The 19992-nt window shown below is 49.1% G+C and overlaps 1 protein-coding gene across 1 annotated transcript; it reads right to left on the bottom strand.

The window, feature by feature from the left end:
* Positions 1 to 6452: 6452 nt before the first annotated feature.
* Positions 6453 to 7100, bottom strand: LOC141042200 (uncharacterized). Its single transcript, XM_073509721.1, has one exon. It carries the CDS (start codon positions 7098 to 7100, stop codon positions 6453 to 6455), a length of 648 nt encoding a protein of 215 aa, XP_073365822.1.
* Positions 7101 to 19992: the final 12892 nt, after the last annotated feature.

The raw sequence follows: 19992 nt of genomic DNA, 5'->3' as shown, positions 1-19992 counted from the left end.
ATTTGGTACAAAATCATTTTGGTGCTTGTCATATTTAGCGGATAAAACCGACAACAAATTTGAATGATGCCAAAAATGAAAACCAGCTAGTTGGAAAATAGCAGGTGCAAATTTATAAGATAAAATGCTTATAAGCACTTGTGCTAATATGTGATCTAATGAGGGTCCATGGGAAAAGTTGAGAAAGTTACAAATAACAAAAATAGGAGAGGACACAAGAGGAAAAAGCTCCCAGTCCGGAGCACAAGCTATTGCGATGAAGAATAAAACCATTATCACTATTTGAATCTGCTTCTACGCAGCTGTGGCATAGAACATCTTGACAAGGGGTCAGCGCCGGGGTCTCACTGGCCACACCTGAATGAACAGATCTTCCTGCCCTGCTGGGTAAGAAACTAATGAAAATTTATTCAGTAGGGGACATCACCGACACATTGTCAACGAGAAATCTAACACTACAACGGTGCAAAAACCGGGGTAGAAACGTGTGTCGATTTATCGAGGTGTGGCCGAGGGAAAACAGATGGATGTGTTGCAATCATGCCTATGGACATGCAGCTCGTACATGACTACCTCCGACGTCCCTAGCATGATTCTTTTTTTTAGGAACCGGCAGGAGCACTGCCTTTTCTTATAGCAGGGGAGCAAAAAAAAAACTCGATGTGCAGAGTGGTGCACGTTTTTTGGAACGTGGCAAAAACTGCCTAAACCGCTACACACCCAATGCTGGCTTAGCCAATACCCAATGTTGGCATGGCAGCAGCAAAAGCCAACTTCACGTTGTTTAATTGCCTCGAAGGCCAACATTGCAACCTCATGGTGTGTCAACCGTAGTCCTGTGAAAACGCGCCTATTTCGTTCTTTCCAGATTGACCATAATGTGTAGATGATTGTCCCACTGCGCCATCGGCCTACCTGCTTTGACTCATGATTCTTTCTCCTCTCATGTATTGCTCCGACCTCGCTTCTCCCGCCTTCGACGGCTAGCCTCTTCGCCATCCCTCTAACCACCATTCTTACTACACCAACAGCCATGACCAGATCCCCATCACACTAAGCCTGTCACCACCCAACTACAACATTTGGAACAAGTCGTTCGGCATCTTTGACCAGATTGACGGCACGTACAATGCCAAACTACACCTCTCTGATGTTACTTGGACTCAAGTTGACTAGTGAATGGTTGCTGGTTGTAAGGGCTGGTTTCCACAATGCATGCCCACTGCCGAAACCCTCTGGACGGCCACCTCCAGCCTATTCCTCAACAACACATTGTTCACTATTGTTATATTCAGTATCTGCATTAAATGGACACTATGTTCTAGAAAGCATTGTATGCATGTGTATGCCACTAAAGGTATTGTAAAATGGACAATAATGTAAATCTTACAATGAAATATGTTGACCATGCAATTACGCTGATGATTGTCCTATTTCCCACATAATAATATGAGATATTTAATATATGGCAGCCAGTTTTTGGTTTGTCTGTCCTCACATTCCTAATTATTTGTAGGGCCACAACACTTTATGACCATTGAAAGTAATGATAAGGGTCGATAGATATCCATCTTACGGACCACATCTCTCTCTACATAAATACTCATAGACAACTTCTCTTTCCATAACCCAATCTTTATGCACTTTTGTGTTTGTCAAGCATGTCGAAAAGCCAAAACCAAACCATATGAGATTGCATATATGCATGTACAATAACTGTGCATTCATATATATGGGGAAAAGGAGGCACTGGGAAAGAGACTGCGAAATATTGTGTGTCCTTAGTTTGCCTGACCTTGGAAGGTAGTCATGTTCTGGTGGTAATGTCAGTGACCTAGCATCCAGCGTTAACTAGAACAATGCTCCGGCCTTGGGACGGGTCGGAGATAGCCACAATGCCCTTGCAGCAATCATACAAAGAAGCCAAAGTACCGTTGCACATGTTTCCTCCCTCAAGGACATAGTGGATCTCATATGACAGGTTAAAAGCCTGTTGTAGGAAATCTAATTATGCTCTGATACCTTCAGCCAAACCAAAGGATATTGTGGGGGGCAAGCTCGAAGGGCTTCCCAATCCATGAGCCGCTCCCTACCAATAAAACTTGAATTCTAATTATTGCCTGCCAATAGATTGCAAGAAAGAATAATTGACGAAAGTTATATGACATATAAATACTGGATCTAGCATCTTCCTTTCTGTTGTGGAGCTGTAAAAGATTCAAGGATTCTTTGATTCACATAATCCAAAAAATGCAGTAATGTACAAACACCCAATACAAGTTATCATGTCCACTTGAATTCTATATGGCCGGATTATGTCCAAAATAGATTGCCCGAATTGAAAAATATACAAAATTTTGAAATTTTACGACTAGATGAAAATTTTGATAACATACAGAGCAGAAAAATCCCTTATTTCATGAGACTATTTAATCCTACAAATCTAACATCCTGATGAATTCCCTAAGATTATAATGCTTATAAATTGATGTAAAAATCCTCTGAATAAGAGATATCTTTGGCTCTGGCAATATTCTCGGGCCTCGTATTCATATATTCGTTTTTATTGTAAATTCACACATCATTCATGTCCTAGATTTGTTTTATGTGTGCTGAGTGTGCTGTGGGTAACGAGGCAGTACATGGGAGGTGTACAGCAAGCAGGGCCGATGTGGATGACGCGAGGATCGCAAAGGACGGGGTCGTATGTGGGGCCGCACCACGATGACACCATTGTGGATGTCGAGACAGTGACGGAGAGGATGAAGCTGCCGCGGGGATCACACCATGGCAAATGAAGGGAACGTTGTTGAGGAAGAGGACGAGGCCATACACCACGATGGACACAACACCCTAGTAGGAAACTAATTTTGAATGAAAAGATAAGTGATTGTTAAAGTTAGAATCTGGTTGTTAAAAGTTAATAACGACGACATCTTTCTGGTTAATATAGGCTTCATCGTTAAAAGTAATAATGACCACATACATTTTCTAGTTGTGATTTTGTAACGATGGGACTAGGACTGTGTGGCTTTGTTGATTGTGAGGAAATATGGTACCGAAAACTGATTGATCTCTGCAAGTCTGGACAGGGTTCCTCCAGGGGTGGAGCATGCATAGACGATAGATTAGGGTACAAACGGGACGTAGATTTACCCAGGTTCTGGACGTAGTTTTCAGGTAATACCCTACATCCTGCATGTCTGATTGTAGTGATTGTGGTCGTAAAAAAATCCTAAATTTGAAAAAAGTTCATCAATTTTAAAAAAGTTTATTAGTCTTGAAAAAGTTCATCGATTTTGAAAAATGTTCATTGTTTCTGAAACAAATGTTCATCTATTTTTAACAAAACACTGATTTGAGAAAAGTTCATGAATTTGGAAAAAAATCATGTGTTTTGAAAAAAAAGAGATGTGTTAATTCAAAAAAAGTTCATGATTTTTAAGAAAAGTTCACGAATTTGAAGAGAAGTTCTTGGTTTGAAAACATTCACGAATTTAAGAAAATTTCTTGAATTTTAAAAATGAAAAAAAGAGAAGTAGAAAGAGAAAACGGAAAAACAAGAGGAAAAACCGGCCAAACAGAAACCAAAAAGCTAAAATAAAACCAAAAATAAAACCAAAAATATGTGAAATCACTGTGTTTTTTTTAGTGTTATTGAAGGAGAAAAGGAAGTATAAAAGTCACAACAACTAAGGTGTCCCGTTGGTTACCGATGTTCGTATGCTGCCTAGGGGTCTGGACTTTTAATCATGTTGGGCGTGGATTTTTTGAATTTTAACATAAGAGTAAAAAGGGCATAAATGGGCCGGCCCATGGCGGAGATGGAAATGTTGCGTATCGGCACGCTTGGCACAGACAAACCTACTTTCAAGAAAGATCATCCTACCCTTTATTATGAAGGGGTATGAGGTATTCTCAGCCGCCGATATGTTTAGAGGGGTGTACCGAAGCAGAAGTATTTAATTTTACCTTTAATATGCTGAAATAATACACATATACACGCCCATGTCTCCTTCTTATCGTTTTCGCCCATGCCTTCCCGTTACTAGGTTAGTATGCAGCCAGTCTCTGAATACCAACTGTTGTATCTTAGGGCGAAAACTAATATGCAGAACTCAATAATATCTAGCCAAGAAAACCCTAGACAAGAAAACAAGAAAGAAGATAATTTGGTGCAACAATATGAGCTACTTTTCAGTGTCCTTTTCATTGCTATATATAAGGATATAATTTGCGTTCAAGACAACACATACCTAACTTGACGCGACCTGGTACAACACCGGTTTACAAAACCTTTCCTAATATGACTATATGCATGAACTAATACAATATTTTCAACATTATGGACTCAATGGTCTTGCCCCGGTCTTCCGTTCCAAAGAAGGTGTTGCTGGCCATGAGCGTCATCATAAAATTCAGACTCATGTTTCCTGTTCAAACCACATGGCTATTACCTTGATCATAAAGGTTTGTCAACAAGCAGTTTGCTGAGGCTGACCACGATCAATATTCTTTATGCCTTATTTTGCTTATATATCGACATTTGTGTTGTGTCATGCCGCTTAGCAACATTTATATATATCCTCCTCTCCAGTGATTATACGGTGGAGTGATCATAAAGAACCTGCTCACCTCAAAGCAATGGACAGAATTTCCACATCAGCTGTAGCTTCTAGCACAACCTGGTTGATAATAAAATTTTAAAATTATGGGAAATTAATACTTTTGTCCCTGGTTGTTCTTTGACTCTAGGTTTCACCCTTATTTTTGCGAGAGACACTAGATGTATTACCCAAAGTCCAGCATTACAAATCCCCCTAAATAATACTCCCTCTATCGCAGTTGTGAACAAAGGTTGAACTAGCCTTATTTCCAAACTGTGACACTTATTTTGAACTAGAGGGAGTAATAACTACATCCAAGTCCTTAGGGACCTATAACCGTCTACTTCCCAAACGAGCCGGTGGCACACTGCTGCTTCCAATCCACTCCCGGAGCTGGCATGACTTTGCTACTTGTGGTTGAGAAGTCATCAAAACAACGGAGCAGCAACTCACCAGAGGAAGTCAAGCGCCAAACGACCACTCGCCGATACTCGAGAGGTGAATGATCTAGTCGCCAACCAACCACCCGCCGATGGTGCCACCATGAAACAAGTTTAATAGTTAACTACTAAAACTCAAAACCATATGGATGTTGTCAATAGACAGTGCAAGACGTACAATTTTGAATGACATGGCTTTGAATTTCCCATTTAAAAGGCCTAAAAGGGTTAGAAAGGAAACCAAAATAATAATGAAAAAATTAAAGTAAATAAGACAAACTTTATCTTAGATCAAAATAAAACAAATCATAAGTATCCTATAAAATAAGAAAATCGAGGCAGACCGCGAATAGTTCATGAGCACCCGCGAAAGAAGTGTGTACGTGCATGCTTGACCACCTGCAACTGTCACAAGGACCAAGGAGGCAACAACGCAGCCAAGGCGGTCAAAGCGTGGATTATTCCTGGCGGCAGCCGTTACAGCATCTCCAACGTGTGCCCGTACGCGAGAAGGAAAGCTATCCTCGAAAGCATTTTTCAGCGTCCACGCTCCGTCCAACAGTTTGTGTTATCCTTTATAGCAGAGCTTGAGTCAATCAAGACTCCAAGGCTCACAGGCCCAGTCCCGCCTCGTGACAGGACTCAGAGATGGATCCCGCCTTCTGGGGGTGTTCAAAAATAAACGTGGATGGAACATACATTGGAGCTTCAGCGATTGTTGTGGAGAATATATCAAATCCGGCTATAATGGGAGCTCTAGCTTGCCGAGAGGGTATAGCACTAGCTGAAGACCTAACACCGAGAAATGTTGTTTACCAGCTGATAGTCAAGAGGTCATCAAAGACGTAGAACAAGAAGCAGCTGGTCCATATGGTGCAACCATCAAAGAATTCGTAGATCGGAAGAATATGCTTGACAAATGTATTTTAGTTCATGAGCATAGAAATTTCAATTTTGAGGCTCATTGCCTCGCAAAACACGCAGCTACTTTAGGTATTGGAAGACATACTTGGTTGGGTCAACCTTTTGATCCCAACAAAATACCTGTAAACCTTGTTATTGAGTAATAAAGTGCGTGTTTCTGCCTAAAAAAAAAATTCCAACGTACGCCCAAATACCAGGCCCAGCCCAAAAAATTGTCAGTTAGTGTCATGGTTTTAAGCGCTATGGCATTTAGAAGAGGTCTTGCGCTATGGTTCTTTTGTCCAAATATATAAGCAAACATTTTAAATAGCGCGCTATAGCACCGCTATAGCATTAAGAAGGTCCGCCACGCGCTATTTAAAACTTTGGTTAGTGTACACATCTGCAGTAATGACAGGAAATAGGTAAACCATTGTGACCGGCCAAGCGTTGGGCCGGCCGCGCACGGCGCACGAGCCAGGATCGATAAGAATCGTGTGTACTACAAGCACCCTCCACTGTAGTCAAAGATTGGCCCTCTAAGAATTGGACAAAAGCGCTTGAACATAGCCACCAGCCACCCATCCGGTCCCGGGGCAGTGTCCGACTTCATGCCCATTAGGGCAGCGTCAATTTCTTCGGGGAGGAAAGCAAGCCCCAGCTCGTCGTTTTCCCTCTCCAGAACGTATTGGGCTGGATCCCACACGTTCGCGCGAAGGCCTCTCCCCTGAGCCTCGCAAGAACCCATCAAGTTGATGTAAAATTCATATATGTGATGGGAGATATCCTCTTGTCGCAGCAGGAGCCCTTGGTCCGATTGCAACCTGAGGATAGCACATTTTCTACGCCACTCGTTTGCGTAGGCGTGGAAGTACTTGGTGTTGGCATCGCCTTTAAGTGTCCATTTTAGACCACCACGATGACGCCAGTACTCTTCCTCCACACGCAGCAGAGCCTCGACCTGCCCCTCGAGGGCATATCGATGAGCACATTCCTGCTCTGAGAAGACTCGAGCGTCAGCCTCCGCATCAATCCTCTTAATCTCATCGAGGAGCGAAGCCCTAAGCACTTTGTCATTTCTCCCTAGGTTGGCTCCCCACCCCTTGAGGCTAGCCCGAAGTCGGCCCCCGACCGCGTTCCAGAACTCCATCGGGCCCCGCTGCGGCCCAACCTAGTGAACGCAAGCCCACCATTTCTCCTTGAAGATCTCCTCGAAGCCTGGCGTCTCAAACCAAGCCGTTTCGAAGAAGAAACCAGGGCTACGGCGCAATCTATCCTCCCCTGAGGAGTAGATCAGCGGAACATGGTCCGAACCAATACGCGTTTCCGCGACCAACGAGCAAAGAGGATAGCCCATTTCCCAGTCCGAAGACATGAACACTCGATCCAACACCGAGCGAACCGGGTCGAGTCGCTTGTTAGTCCAAGTAAACCTCGCGCCCGTCCTGGCCACTTGCCTAAGGGCCATGGCAGCAATGGCAGAATTAAACATGGTCACCCTAGGCCAGTTTATGTTGCAATTGTTTTTGTCCGCTCCCGACCGAATCAGGTTGAAATCCCCACCCACTAGCACCGGGAGCGCAGCGGCGGTCACCGTGGTGACCTTGGCTTGGAGTTCCCCCAGGAATTCCGCCGATCGAGAGTGATCGGCTGGGCCGTAAACCTGAATGACAACAAGCTCATGGAGCGAAGCACGAATGCGGAAATGAGCGGCAATGAAAAACGTCCCTACGTCCCAAGCGATCACCTCATACGTGCTGCGGCTAAAACCCAGCAACATGCCCCCCGAATGCCCAACAGCAGGGGCATGTTGCCACTCATAACGCTCGAGCGGGTCGATTGACAACAAGTCGTGAAAACAAAACTCCGCCTTGATCGTTTCCTGCAAGCCAACGATATCGATGCCCTCCTTGCGCATATATTCCTTGAGCTGGGTTCGCCGCCCTGCGTGGCCAAACCCGCGATTATTCCAGAAAATGGCGCGCATCTAGATCACACGATTACGCAGCCGGACACCTCTCGAGGTGACCGCTTTTGCCACTCGCCTCGCCTTGCCCCTGCAAGGCGTGGGAGAGGGGGCAACCCCTGTTGCCTGAACCCCCTCGACGGGTAGAGATAGAGCACCGGCCTCCCCTCCCTCGGGATCCCCAGTTCTCTGTTCGGCACGCGCTGCAGCCGTAGCCGCAAGCGCTGCCTGCGCTAGCTCCTTAGCGCGGACGAGCGAAATCAACTCACGCGCCCCACCCACACAGGATGCATCCACACCGCTCGCCTCCAAAACTTCATGCAAATGATCATCCGAAAAAGACTCAAGCACCATGAAGCGGGGAGGTGGATTACCTGAGATTTCCATGTTCTTCTGCGCTTGGAGAAGCTGAGCTCTCTGCAGGGACGGCATGTTGCCCTTGGCCCCCTTGGAGCGCGAGCTGGTGCGCACCGGCGCCGCCGGCACCGTCTTGGTCCGCTTGGCCTTGGAGAACGCAGCCGCCTTGGAGGCCTCATGCAGCAGCGGGTCGACGGCAGAAGGCACGGTTGGGGCAGCCAACGCCATGACGGATTGGCGTGGGGTGGGAGGCGCGCCCAATGTCTCCATCGTGCGCACCGCGTCCACGCACACCTTGCGCCCCGCCGTCTTCTTCATCTGCTTCACTGAGCCGCTCAGGGAACCACGGCCCGCAGAGGCAGGAGACTCAGCCGGACGAAGACAAGACGGGCTGGGGAGAGGGCCAGCGGGGAACGGCCACCGACCGCGCCCGCGACCACGGCAGGGGCCGGGCCCAAGGGCGGGGACGACACCGAGCCCAAGTTGGAGCCGTACTGGTTGGGGATCGAGAGTGCCACCCCCACCGAGCCCAGCTCCTCAACCACCCGAGTCGCCGTCGCCCCTTCCGCCGGCGCAGCAGATCCCTGGCCCAAAATCCGAGCTTGTCCCATGCTGCGGTGTCAATCGAGTCATCATCATCCATGCTTGCATCTTGGTCAAGCCGCTTGTCCTTGGACCTGTCTTTGTCATTGCCATTGCCATCTGGACCCCTACCGCTGGGAGGTGGAGGAGGGGGAAGGGCAGGGGCCACCTGGCGGGGGCGGTCCAACTCCAGCTCAAGCTTGACGGTGTACCCCTCGCCATTGAACCAGATCTGCACCGATCCACTCAGCTTGGCCGGCACGCGGCATGCAAAGCGCATGCGCACCGGCCCCGAGCGAATCAGCGATAGCTTGTCCACCACCACTGGCCTGCCGATCATGGTCGTGGCTGCCATTAGCTGCTCCACGCGCCTCTGCTTCGGAGGGATGCCCCACATCTCCACCCAAACTTCCGGCATGGACAGAGGCTTGGGCTCGGTGAGAGACGCGTCGCGGATATCCGCCATGATGTTGTTGATGGAGAGGAAAAGCTTGCCACTGCGCGTCGCCATTCTCAGCATGACGGGATCGGGGAAGGCCACCGAAAAGCACTCGGAGTCGAAAGGGGCCACCTGCCAGTCCCACTCGCCCTCGAAGAGATGGGGCAGTTCCGCCTCCAACAGCTCCTTGGACAGAACACCAGGCGTCGCCGAGACCAGAGCCGCGTTGGCACCCAGCAGGCCCGCTGGCACCGCATCCGCCTCCTCAGGGTACTGCAAGCAGAAGAAGCCTCCGCCGGCGAAAGCGTGGCCCATGTTCTGCAGCATCAGCGTCTTACCCCGCGTGGGACAGTAAGCCGATGCGTGCCCCTCTTGGCTGCAGAGCACACAGAGCTGCTTGAAGGCGCACTCATTCTGGTAGTGCCCCGTGCGCCCACATCTGAAGCACTCGGGCCCCTCCACTTCCTCCACCGGGATGGGCTCCGCCGCCGTGCCCTTGGGAGAGGAGGGCTTGGATGGCGCCGGCATGGACGGCTTGTGCTTCTTCTGCTTCTGCTTGGCGTAGGGGTCGCCGACGCGGTCGCCGCCGTGGGGAAGGAGCGCATCCTTACGCTTGAGCTCCAGGCCCCGCTTCTTGTACTCCTCTTTCTTTTTCTTCTTGCGCTCCTGCTCCTTGAGCCACCAGGTAGGGGGAGGCCCCCAGCCCCACTCCTCGCCGGCGCGCTCCGCCGCACGCACCTTGGCCTGAGCACGCAGATCTCGCTCGCGACGCCGCTCTGCCTCCGGATCCGGTGCCACCCGCTTATCCGCACGCCTCTCTGCCTTGGAGCCCATGGCCACCACCGCGGCAAACGAGCGCACGAGGGGTGGGGGAGGGAAGGGTGGGGAGAAGGAGCTGGCGGATCTACCGAAATGCCGCACCTCCGATGCTTTAGCTGGAAACCCTAATGAGCAGTCCAGGGCACCCCGCCGGATCCAGAGCCACTTAAGTACCGGCCGCGGCGTACGTGCGCTAACTGGACCGGGCCTGGGCCGCCCCGCGCCACCCTCATCCCCACTGGACTCAGCCAGCGCTGACGGGCCCTCCACTTGGGCCTTCCAAGGCGCGCACGTAACGGTGCGCCCCGTGGTGGGAAACTGGCCCACCGGCCCAACCATACCGCCCGAGCCAACCCTAGGCCAGGGCTCTGGTTCCGCCGCCGACACCGGCGCAGGCACCAGCGCAGACCAGGGCGGGGTAGCCGCCGACGACGACGCGACCACTGCGCCGCCCGAAGCCACCCGCGACGCGCAGGCCCTCTACGCCGACACCATGCCCCGATGCGGAGCTCGACACGACTCCCCTGGTCTGCGAGCACCGCGGCCGCCAGGCGCGAACGCGCGGCGCCGGCCGGCTTTGAGCGAGCCCCCTAGCTCCTCCGCCCTGGCCACAAACTCGCCTACCGACGGCAGCACACCGCCACCACGCCTCTCAGCGCCCGCGTCGTCCTCCTCCTCCGAGATCTCGCCGTCACTTACCTCTGCCAACGCCCAAAACCTGTTCCCCGACCAGCCCGGGGACGACGCCGCGCCCGCGGATGCCGCCGAAGGCGAGCTCGCCGGTCGCCCCGATGCGCGCACCACCACCCAGGCCTCCGAGACGCCTTTGCCGACGCCCTCCGCCACCTCGCCACCCCCATCGCCCTCCACGTTGCCAGACCGCTCCAGAGCCGTTGGAGCCATCAGAGGCTAGTGTTGAGTGCCTGGCCGAACAGCCCCCTCACCTGCCGTAGGTCACTGCAGAAGATGAAGAGGGAGCATGCCACTCTGAAGCCTTATTAACGATGTCAAACCATGGTTCTGGTAATAGCAATGCTAACATCTGGTGCAGCACTGTTGGCGCAGCGGGCTCGAGCACTCGGCGGTGATCACCGGAGACACGATCAGAGAGGAGGAGGAGGAACACAGAGGATATGCCGGTGCACGAACGCCCCCCGCATGAACGGGTTTTCAGTGTATTACTCCATGAGCTCGAACTTGTTTGCCTCAGCGATTACACAGAGGAGGAGTGGGTTTTATGCCCGCGAGCTCCGACATGCCGGGCCACGCTCGAACGTGCCCACTTGCCACTCGCCACGTCCCGCTGCGCACTGGCTCGCGCGCTCCGATCGCGCCCGTACGCGATCGCCGCAGCCATGCTGCGCGCCCGACGCAGTCCACTCCCCCTAAACCTCGCCAACACACTCACGTGGCCCCGCGCACACACACGCTGGCTCACGCACGCACACACGCACACCTACATGCACACACTCGCCGCGGACCCGATGCGCCTGACGCAGCCACCACGCGCACATACACGCGCTCGCTGCGTCCTCGTCTTCGCCACGGCTTATTTGCGTCCAACACTCTCCCCCTAAGTCGTGGCCTAGAGGAGGCCGTTGTCCTCGACATCGACGTCCACCACCAGTGCCCGCTCCGCCGCCGGCGCCTTCCGCAGCTCCGGGCCATCGCGCTTGAAGTGGTCGCGCTCGCCGCACTTGTAGCAGCGGCCACGTCTGTTACCTCCGTCCCGCGTCGCCACGCTGCGCGTGTCGTCGTCATCGTCCCGAGCTCCCCCTTGACGCCGCTCCCGTGCACACCACTGCGCCGCCGTGTACAGTAGTTGGCCGTCTGCCCACTCGCCGATGTTCTGCCCGCGGCGCCTCACCCGCTCGTCGAAGGCGCGCAGCCGCCCGACCGCCTCGTCTTACGTCAACTCCTCCAGAGCGCAGAACTGTTCGATGCCGGCGACGACGGGGAAGAGGCGGTCCAGCACGGTGTCCAGGAGCTTCTTCACCAGCTCCGTCTCACCCAGCGTCTCCCCCAGGCCCGCGAACCGCGCCGCCATGCCCGCAAGCCGTCCGGCGTACGCGTCCAAGGACTCGCCGTCCTCCATCTTGAGTCGGTCCATCTCGCCGCGCAGCGTCGCCCTCCTCGCCGCGCGCACCCGCTCGGCGCGGACGAAGCGCACCTTCAGAGAGTCCCATACCTCTCTGGCGGTGGCTTTCGTCGCCACCGAGAGCAGCACGTCCTCCGGCAGCCCCGACAGGAGCATCGCCCTCGCCGTCTTGCACTTTTTGGCGTTCACCGCCGCGTCGCCCGCCGGCGCCACCGCCTCCCACAGCGTGTGGGCATCAAGGATCGCTTGTGCCTTGATCGCCCACACGGTGTAGCCGTCCGGCGCGAGCACCGGCATCCCCATGGACATCGATCCGCCCGCGCTGCCTCCGCCGTGTGGAACCAGAGCCATCGCCGGCGATCTCCGTCAGCTCGCTCCGTCACCTCGCTCCCTAACCTCGCTCTGATACCAAATGTTGGCGCAGCGGGCTCGAGCACTCAACGGTGATCACCGGAGACACGATCAGAGAGGAGGAGGAGGAACACAGAGGATATGCCGGCGCACAAACGCCCCCGCACGAATGGGTTTTCAGTGTATTACTCCACGAGCTCGAACTCGTTTGCCTCAGCGATTACACAGAGGAGGAGTGGGTTTTATGCCCGTGAGCTCTGACATGCCGGGCCACGCTCGAACGTGCCCACTTGCCACTCACCACGTCCCGCTACGCACTGGCTCGCGCGCTTCGATCGCGCCCATACGCGATCGCCGCGGCCATGCTGCGCGCCCGACGCGGTCCACTCCCCCTAAACCTCGCCAACACACTCACGTGGCCCCGCGCACACACACGCTGGCTCACGCACGCACACACGCACACCTACACGCACACACTCGCCGCGGACCCGACGCGCCCGACGCAGCCACCACGCGCACGTACACGCGCTCGCTGCGTCCTCGTCTTCGCCACGGCTTATTTGCGTCCAACAAGCACTGCCAGTGACACATATCCCATAGCACAAGAATGGCTGAGATAAGGAGTGTACCTGTATGTGAGCTCATTAACAACTTTCTCTTGAATTAAAGGCTAAACTCTTATCTGATTTTGGAGTTTGGACATTTAGACTATGGAGATAATTGATGGCAAATATCTTGAGCTGAACTGATATTATTTATCTTTTTTCAGAACTGAATGGTTGAAATACTACTTTTCCAAACATTAGTTGCCAAACAAATCAATGCTCCAACAACCTTCGTTTGTTTGAATAATGATTTACCCTTTATATATACCACTATCTTCACCCAACTAGATATGAAACTCCACTGACCCACTTAACTTTGACATGTTGGCAGGACTAGCTAGCATATATAGTATGCCAAGTAGGTGAAACTCATGTAGAAAAATGAGGAGGGAATGCAAGTTGAACAACAGGGATATAGGAGACCGAGGGAACAGGAGACACCAGGAAAAATGGAAGATCTAATGATCATGAAAATATAGAACCGGAATGCCATCATGGATCTTTGTAGAAGCGCCACTGTGTAGATTCTCTGTTTTTTCCTAGTGTACACAACCGACCTAGGATGTTTAATTAGTTCACCACTATCGAGTGGCTGCTAATTAGTTCACCATCATCAAACTGAAGGGAGATTTTTCTCTGCTTTGGGACTTTCACGATGGTTGGGTAATATCCCGCTGTGGAAAAAATATCCAAATCTTTACTAAATTGTAGGGCACAAACAGTCTACTGTGGCAGACGTCCTCCAAACTTCCCCTCCGATGTTGCAATGGAGGAGAGACCTTGTGGGGCCAAAATTAGTAGCTTTGAATAATTTACTTCCTCGAGTTGCTAATATTGTTCTTATACATGAGCAAGACGTTTTCACTCGAACTTAACTCCTGATGGGGGTTCTCGCTGAAGTCTCATTATCTTGCTCTTGTGCACTGTGATGTTCCCAATATCAACAAAGTCCTATGGAAAATCAGGGCGCCACTCGAAGTTAAGATATTCCTTTGGTACTTACGACTCGAGTAGTTCTAACTAGGGATAACTTGGCTAAACTAAACTGGCAAGGCAGTAAAAATTGGTGCTTTTGTCACAAAGATGAGACTATTCGACACCTTTTCTTTGAATGTTGCTTTGCACGGGCCGTTTGGTTTATTATGCAAGCGGCTTTAGGGTTGTATCCCGGAATGATGGTCCCTAATTTTTTGGCTCCCACGGCCAACTAAAGAGATGCTTCAAGTCTGATGTTGCTGAGCAAAATTGTTGGTGGTGAACACTTGATGCAAACCACACACACGGTTTTTTCATTCCATATAGACCAAGAAATTAGAATTGTAAGGGAAGCGCATGCTTTGCGATTTTGAATGTTCTTGCCGGAGTGGTTGATCCACCAACTTTGACCGTTTTCATGAGATGTCATGAGGAGGTGTTGAGGTGCTCAAGATTTAACCACTCATTGACAAAGTTCCACACACGAAGAGTGAATCCACGCTTGTAGAAGAGGTGAGCATCATATTCTTGTTCTCTCTTGCAAAGGGGGAAAATATGGCAATTTGGCCAACCACGCTCTACCAACCTATCAACAGTCTGAATCCTTTCTTTAATCGCCAACCATGCGAAAAACTTGACTTTAGGGAGTGCCAAATCTTTCCACACCGTGTGTGTGGAATTGGAGAGTAGATAGTGCCCATGAATTAAGCCAAGTATGTGGTGGTCACGGAGTAATGACCATTATCCATGTGTTTCCAAACGATATCATCTTCAGCATGCTCCTCAAGGTGGAACCCTTGGAGGAGAGTCCATAGGTATATGAATTTTCTTACATGCTCGAAGGTGAAGTTTACAGTGATCTTATCTAAGATATCCATGCATCGTTGTGGTGTGTGATCTCTTTGGGTTTCCGATCTTGCACCCTAGGTGCAACCCAAAAATGGGTCTTGTCTTCGTTGCCGATGGTGATTGTGGAGGAGCTGCAGAAGAGGTCAAGGTCCATCTTGCACATGGGTTTCCCATGCGAACCCACATTTTTGTGGGCTCCTTCAATTCATACCAAGCCCATCTCAAATCTTAGATCTCTCGCGAATTTTGACTTGCTTAGGACTCCAAGGCCATCACGCTCGAAAGGCGGACACACCATGTGCCAATTTACCTTGCATTTAGCACCAGTGGTCTGACCCGGACCGGATCAAAGGAAGGCCCGCTCGATTTAGTTTGTGTTGTGGAGGATGCTCGGAGGGGGGGGGGCAATGGTGTGATGTAGTACCACTTGCGAGGAGATGACCGATTTGACAAGAGAGGTACGCCCAGTGGTGATGTTGTTGCCCTCCAAAGGGGAAAGCTTCGCCGCCACTTTGTCCTCGAGAAATTGGAAATCCACCTTCTTAACTTGCCACACCGAGAGGGGGGTATCTTATTGGAAGGAGGTTTTCGTAGCCGGCAAGCTTCGAAGAATTTGGTCAGGGTTGGCAACACTAGCTCAGTATGTCAAGTAGGCAAAACTCGCGTGCAAAAATGAGGAGAGATGAAAGGTGAACAATAGGACCGGTATAGGAAACCACAGGAACATGAGACAACGGGAAGAACGGAATATCTAATAATCATGAAAAATGTAGAATTGAACTACCATCATTGATCTTCACTCGAGCAGTATGGCGATCACGCCTGTGCATCGAGGGGCAACGATGATCTTGTGGTAGAATTAAGAAGTGGGCCAGAGCTGTGGCTAAATTAGTCAGCTCACACTGTCACTAGGTTTAGTAACTAGTAGTGATTAACTGCCTCCACTCATATATAGGTGCGTCATAGTACTGCTCTATACGTGGGTGCTGGCCGGCCGGAAAGAGTCCAGACGTGTTATAGTACTGTTTCTTGTCTTGCCCGGCCTTCCCTTTCAAAGAACGTGTTGCATGCGCATGAACGTATGTATATACTTCCTGGTCCCACTCGACGGAGTACTGATTAACTCGTGATTAGCTTCCTGCTCCAACTCGTCTGTACCATGACAGAGATTCTAGTTGTGAGAAGTACACGCGCCAACCAGTTCACCCAAAAGGTCAAAGCTATGAGAGAGAGGGCCGGACATTATACTCCAACACTGCCCTCACGTCTATGCTCCTTTGGATGTTATGACGTGGGCAACGGAAGCGGGGGCAGGCAACAATTCTTTATTGCGTTTACTGGGTTTTGAACCCTGAACCTCTTGGTTGCTAGTTTATGCATCTAACCAGTTCACTGATGAGCTCAAGCTATGGGAAAGGGCCGGATATTATACTCCAACAATATCTATTTTTTTACCATGTAATATTAGTACTACTTAGTCTAATCTGGATGCAAGTTCGCCGGCCGGGAAGAGCCCAACGGAAGCTGCAGGACCGATGGTGAATCTTTTGTTGGTAGAAATTGTTCACAACGCTGATAAGATAGGGGTTTCTCTGGGGACGAATAGTGGGGAGGTTGCTAAGTCCGTTAATGATCCGCTTGATCTTGAAGCAGACAGAGCTATGGAAATGCTTAGATCGATTGCGGCTGTAAAACCATGAGCGAGTAACAATGAAGTTAGCGAGCTGCCACTTCCGATTCACTGCTGGAGCTGGCATGACTTTCCTACCTGTTGTTGAGCATGAATGTTCCAGTTGCTGGAGAAGTTTAACAGTTAACCATCGAAACTCAAAACTCTATGGATGATGTCAATGGGAATGATGTCTAATTTTGAATAACATGGCTTTGACGTTCACATTTAAAATACCTAAAAGGGTTAGAACGGAAACCAGAGTAATAATTAAAAAGCTAACAGTGAATCAAACAAATATTTTCTTGGATCAAAATAAACCAAATCATATGTACCCTATAGAAATGGAAAATCAAGGCAGGACACGAATAATAAATGAACACCCATAAAAGAAGTGTATATGTTTAAACACATTTAATAGTAGAAGGCACCGTATCATATTCTGAATTTTTTTATTTTTTTTCTGAAAATTCTAGCTCACTATGATTTTTTTTTTCTGATTTTCTTCATGCTGATTGGTTGTTCGAGATCACAACCCACGATCATTCATTCCATGATTTTTTTTTCGAAAAGGGGGGATTCCCCGGCCTCTGCATCAGAACGATGCATACAGCCATCTTATTAAAACAAATAAATAGGTTCCAACAAGGTCTCAAAGTCTCCAAAAGAAAAGTAAAAAGTAGCTCACGCAGAGCCAGAAAGGCTAGAAGACAAAACTAGCCTAATAAAGGACGCCACAACCGGCTGGCAAAAAAGAGATAGGTAAACTAATTGCCTATCCTATTACATGACCGCCATCCAAACCGGTTGAAGATATCCCGAGCTACCATCTCCCAGCGGATAGATCCAGTAACCAAACGCTCCCTGGCCTCCGTTGGAGCGAGTAGCGACCACGAACGGATCAATGCCGTGGCTCTGAAAATGACCTGCAAAAAATGAATGCGTGTTGTCCTGTTAAAAACCAAATCATTCTGCAATTCCAGAGCGCCCACAACAAGGCACAGACTCCTACACGAATATGTCTCGCTAACTCAGGCTCTATCCCGTTAAGCCCGTTCCAAATAACGTGTTGACAGAACTCGGTGGCGTAATATTAAAAGCAATATGGACCGTCCTCCATAAAACTTCACCCGTTTGAATAATGATTTGCCTTTTATATATGCCACTCTCTTCACCTGACCAGATAGGAAACTCCACTGGCCACACTTCACTTTGACATGTCCCGCAGCACTAGCTAGCTTATATATGCCAAGTAGGTGTAACTTATGTACAAAGATGAGGAGGGGATGAGAGTTGAACAGAAGGGATACAGAAACCTTGGGAACAAGAGACAACAGGATGAACGAAAGTTCAATGATCTTGAAAAGCTAGAATTAAATTGCTATTGGTGATCTTCACGCGAGGAACATGGTACAGTCAGCATATCTTATACTAGTGCAGTGATCAAAATATGGGTGTCTTGTTCACTTGTGAGTTGAGTAGAATTAATTAGTCATGCAAAGGGACGCAGTCCTGGCTGAATTAATTAGGTCACACTGAGTGTAGTAACTAGTGACTAAATTCGTGCTCTCATAAGGTTGTACCAGAGACTGTAGTTATGAGCTTAGGTCTATATCTATTGTTTTACCTGGTAAATGGGACAATTTAGTCTACTCTGGATTCTAGTTTGCTGGCCGGTAAGAGCCCAACGGAAGCAGCAGGATCGGTGCAGATTTTTTGGTTCGTAGGAACAAATGATAAGTGACAGACGTACATATATAGCTGGAAGAGGGCTTCTCTCATAACTACTGTGGTTAGCTAGGAACTTGCAATTTAAGTTTAATTTTGCTCCTTATTAGTGCGAACAAACATGTTTAATATCTAAATATCAAAACTCCACAGATGTTGTCAACGGACACCACACCTTGATGTGTCATATCCTTTGATGGATCCTATGTAAACTTAGGTATCTATACCAAGAAAAAAAATAGCGTGCTACAAAAAATAGCGCCGCCCCTGAAAATATGCTATTAGCGTGCTATTAGCGAGACATTATACACTCATCAATTTAGCTAGACAATTCTCTACACGTAATAGTGTGCTATCAGCGGCGCTATAGTACGCTATTTTTTGAGTGATCTATCCAGAAGATGGAATGGATGCTTTTTGAATTGAATCTCAAAAGTTGGACTCCTTGATCATTACGAGAGAGAGAGAGAGAGAGAGAGAGAGAGAGAGAGAGAGAGAGAGAGAGAGAGAGAGAGAGAGAGAGAGAGAGAGAGAGAGAGAGAGATGTGCTTGTATACGAAGGTGTCAATCTCTTGTCCGTTATGTGTCATCCCTTACATGTACTAAGTGACCCGTTGAGCCCATGGCACACGAAGCCGATTAAAACGGAGAATTCTATTGATAATGACAACCATTATATATGTATAAGTACCTTAAATCGATGAGAAGAAAAACCAAGAGCCTGATTTAAACAAGTTTATTTGCGCATAGACCATTTCATTATTCTCTTTTGCACAAGAAAGAAGCAGAATGGAAAACATCTTGGGAGTGAGAGAGCAAGGGGGATGCAGACGAAACACAATGCAATGGGCTCAAAGACCAATTTGGCCGACGGGCCAAAGGTGAGAAGGTCATCTCCCCTCCCAAAGCTTAAGTGAAATGTTCTGATGACTCTTCCTAACCCATGCAGAAGTCTAAAATGCAAAATAATATATATAAAGCATGAAGATTCAAGCAAGTTAATTGACTTATCTTGGTTGGAAAAGTAATATGGTTCACTTTCTATCTTTGACTCAAGCGTGATTATTTGAAAACGGGGACATCATTCGAGATTTGTGGCCTATAGCTCTCTGCCATTTATATAAGGCTGTAGGACCACCCATTCTTCAGACATGTCTAAAATGAAAACAGAGGAACAACCCATAGTAACTATCCTTTCTTCAGATAAATCATTACACACGTCCTCCACAGTGCTAACTTATAACTAGAAAACATTGCAGCAAAATTCATTCTAACATATTTCACAAACCAAAAACAAATAAAGGAAAGACAACTACAGAAACAGAGAGCAAGCCGTGAGAGGGCAAGGAAAATACATACCGGACACCTCAGTCCCGATGATGAGTCGACTCCAACAGCAGATGAGTGCGTAGACAGGCATTTCAGCATTAAGCCAACGTTTCTAGCTAGGAGTTGTAAAACCCAATACCTAGGAAGTTTACCGTTCGATCCCCCAAGTATTTTGGCGAGGTGTAACAGATCGTTGATGAGTTTGTGGAAAGCTAAGTTGCCAGTCGAATTCAGTGATTTTTGTGGTGTAATTTCTCGCTTATGCCTGAAGAGTT

The sequence above is a fragment of the Aegilops tauschii genome, chromosome 3 (genome assembly GCF_002575655.3).
Source record: "Aegilops tauschii subsp. strangulata cultivar AL8/78 chromosome 3, Aet v6.0, whole genome shotgun sequence".
Classification (NCBI taxonomy): Eukaryota; Viridiplantae; Streptophyta; class Magnoliopsida; order Poales; family Poaceae; genus Aegilops; species Aegilops tauschii.
Note: the sequence above shows the minus strand (reverse complement) of the source record. Positions and strands in the feature narration are given on the sequence as shown.

Bases quoted from the DNA above. Each gene is read 5' to 3' on its own strand.
- LOC141042200 (XM_073509721.1), bottom strand. From the start codon at position 7,100: ATGGAGTTCTGGAACGCGGTCGGGGGCCGACTTCGGGCTAGCCTCAAG.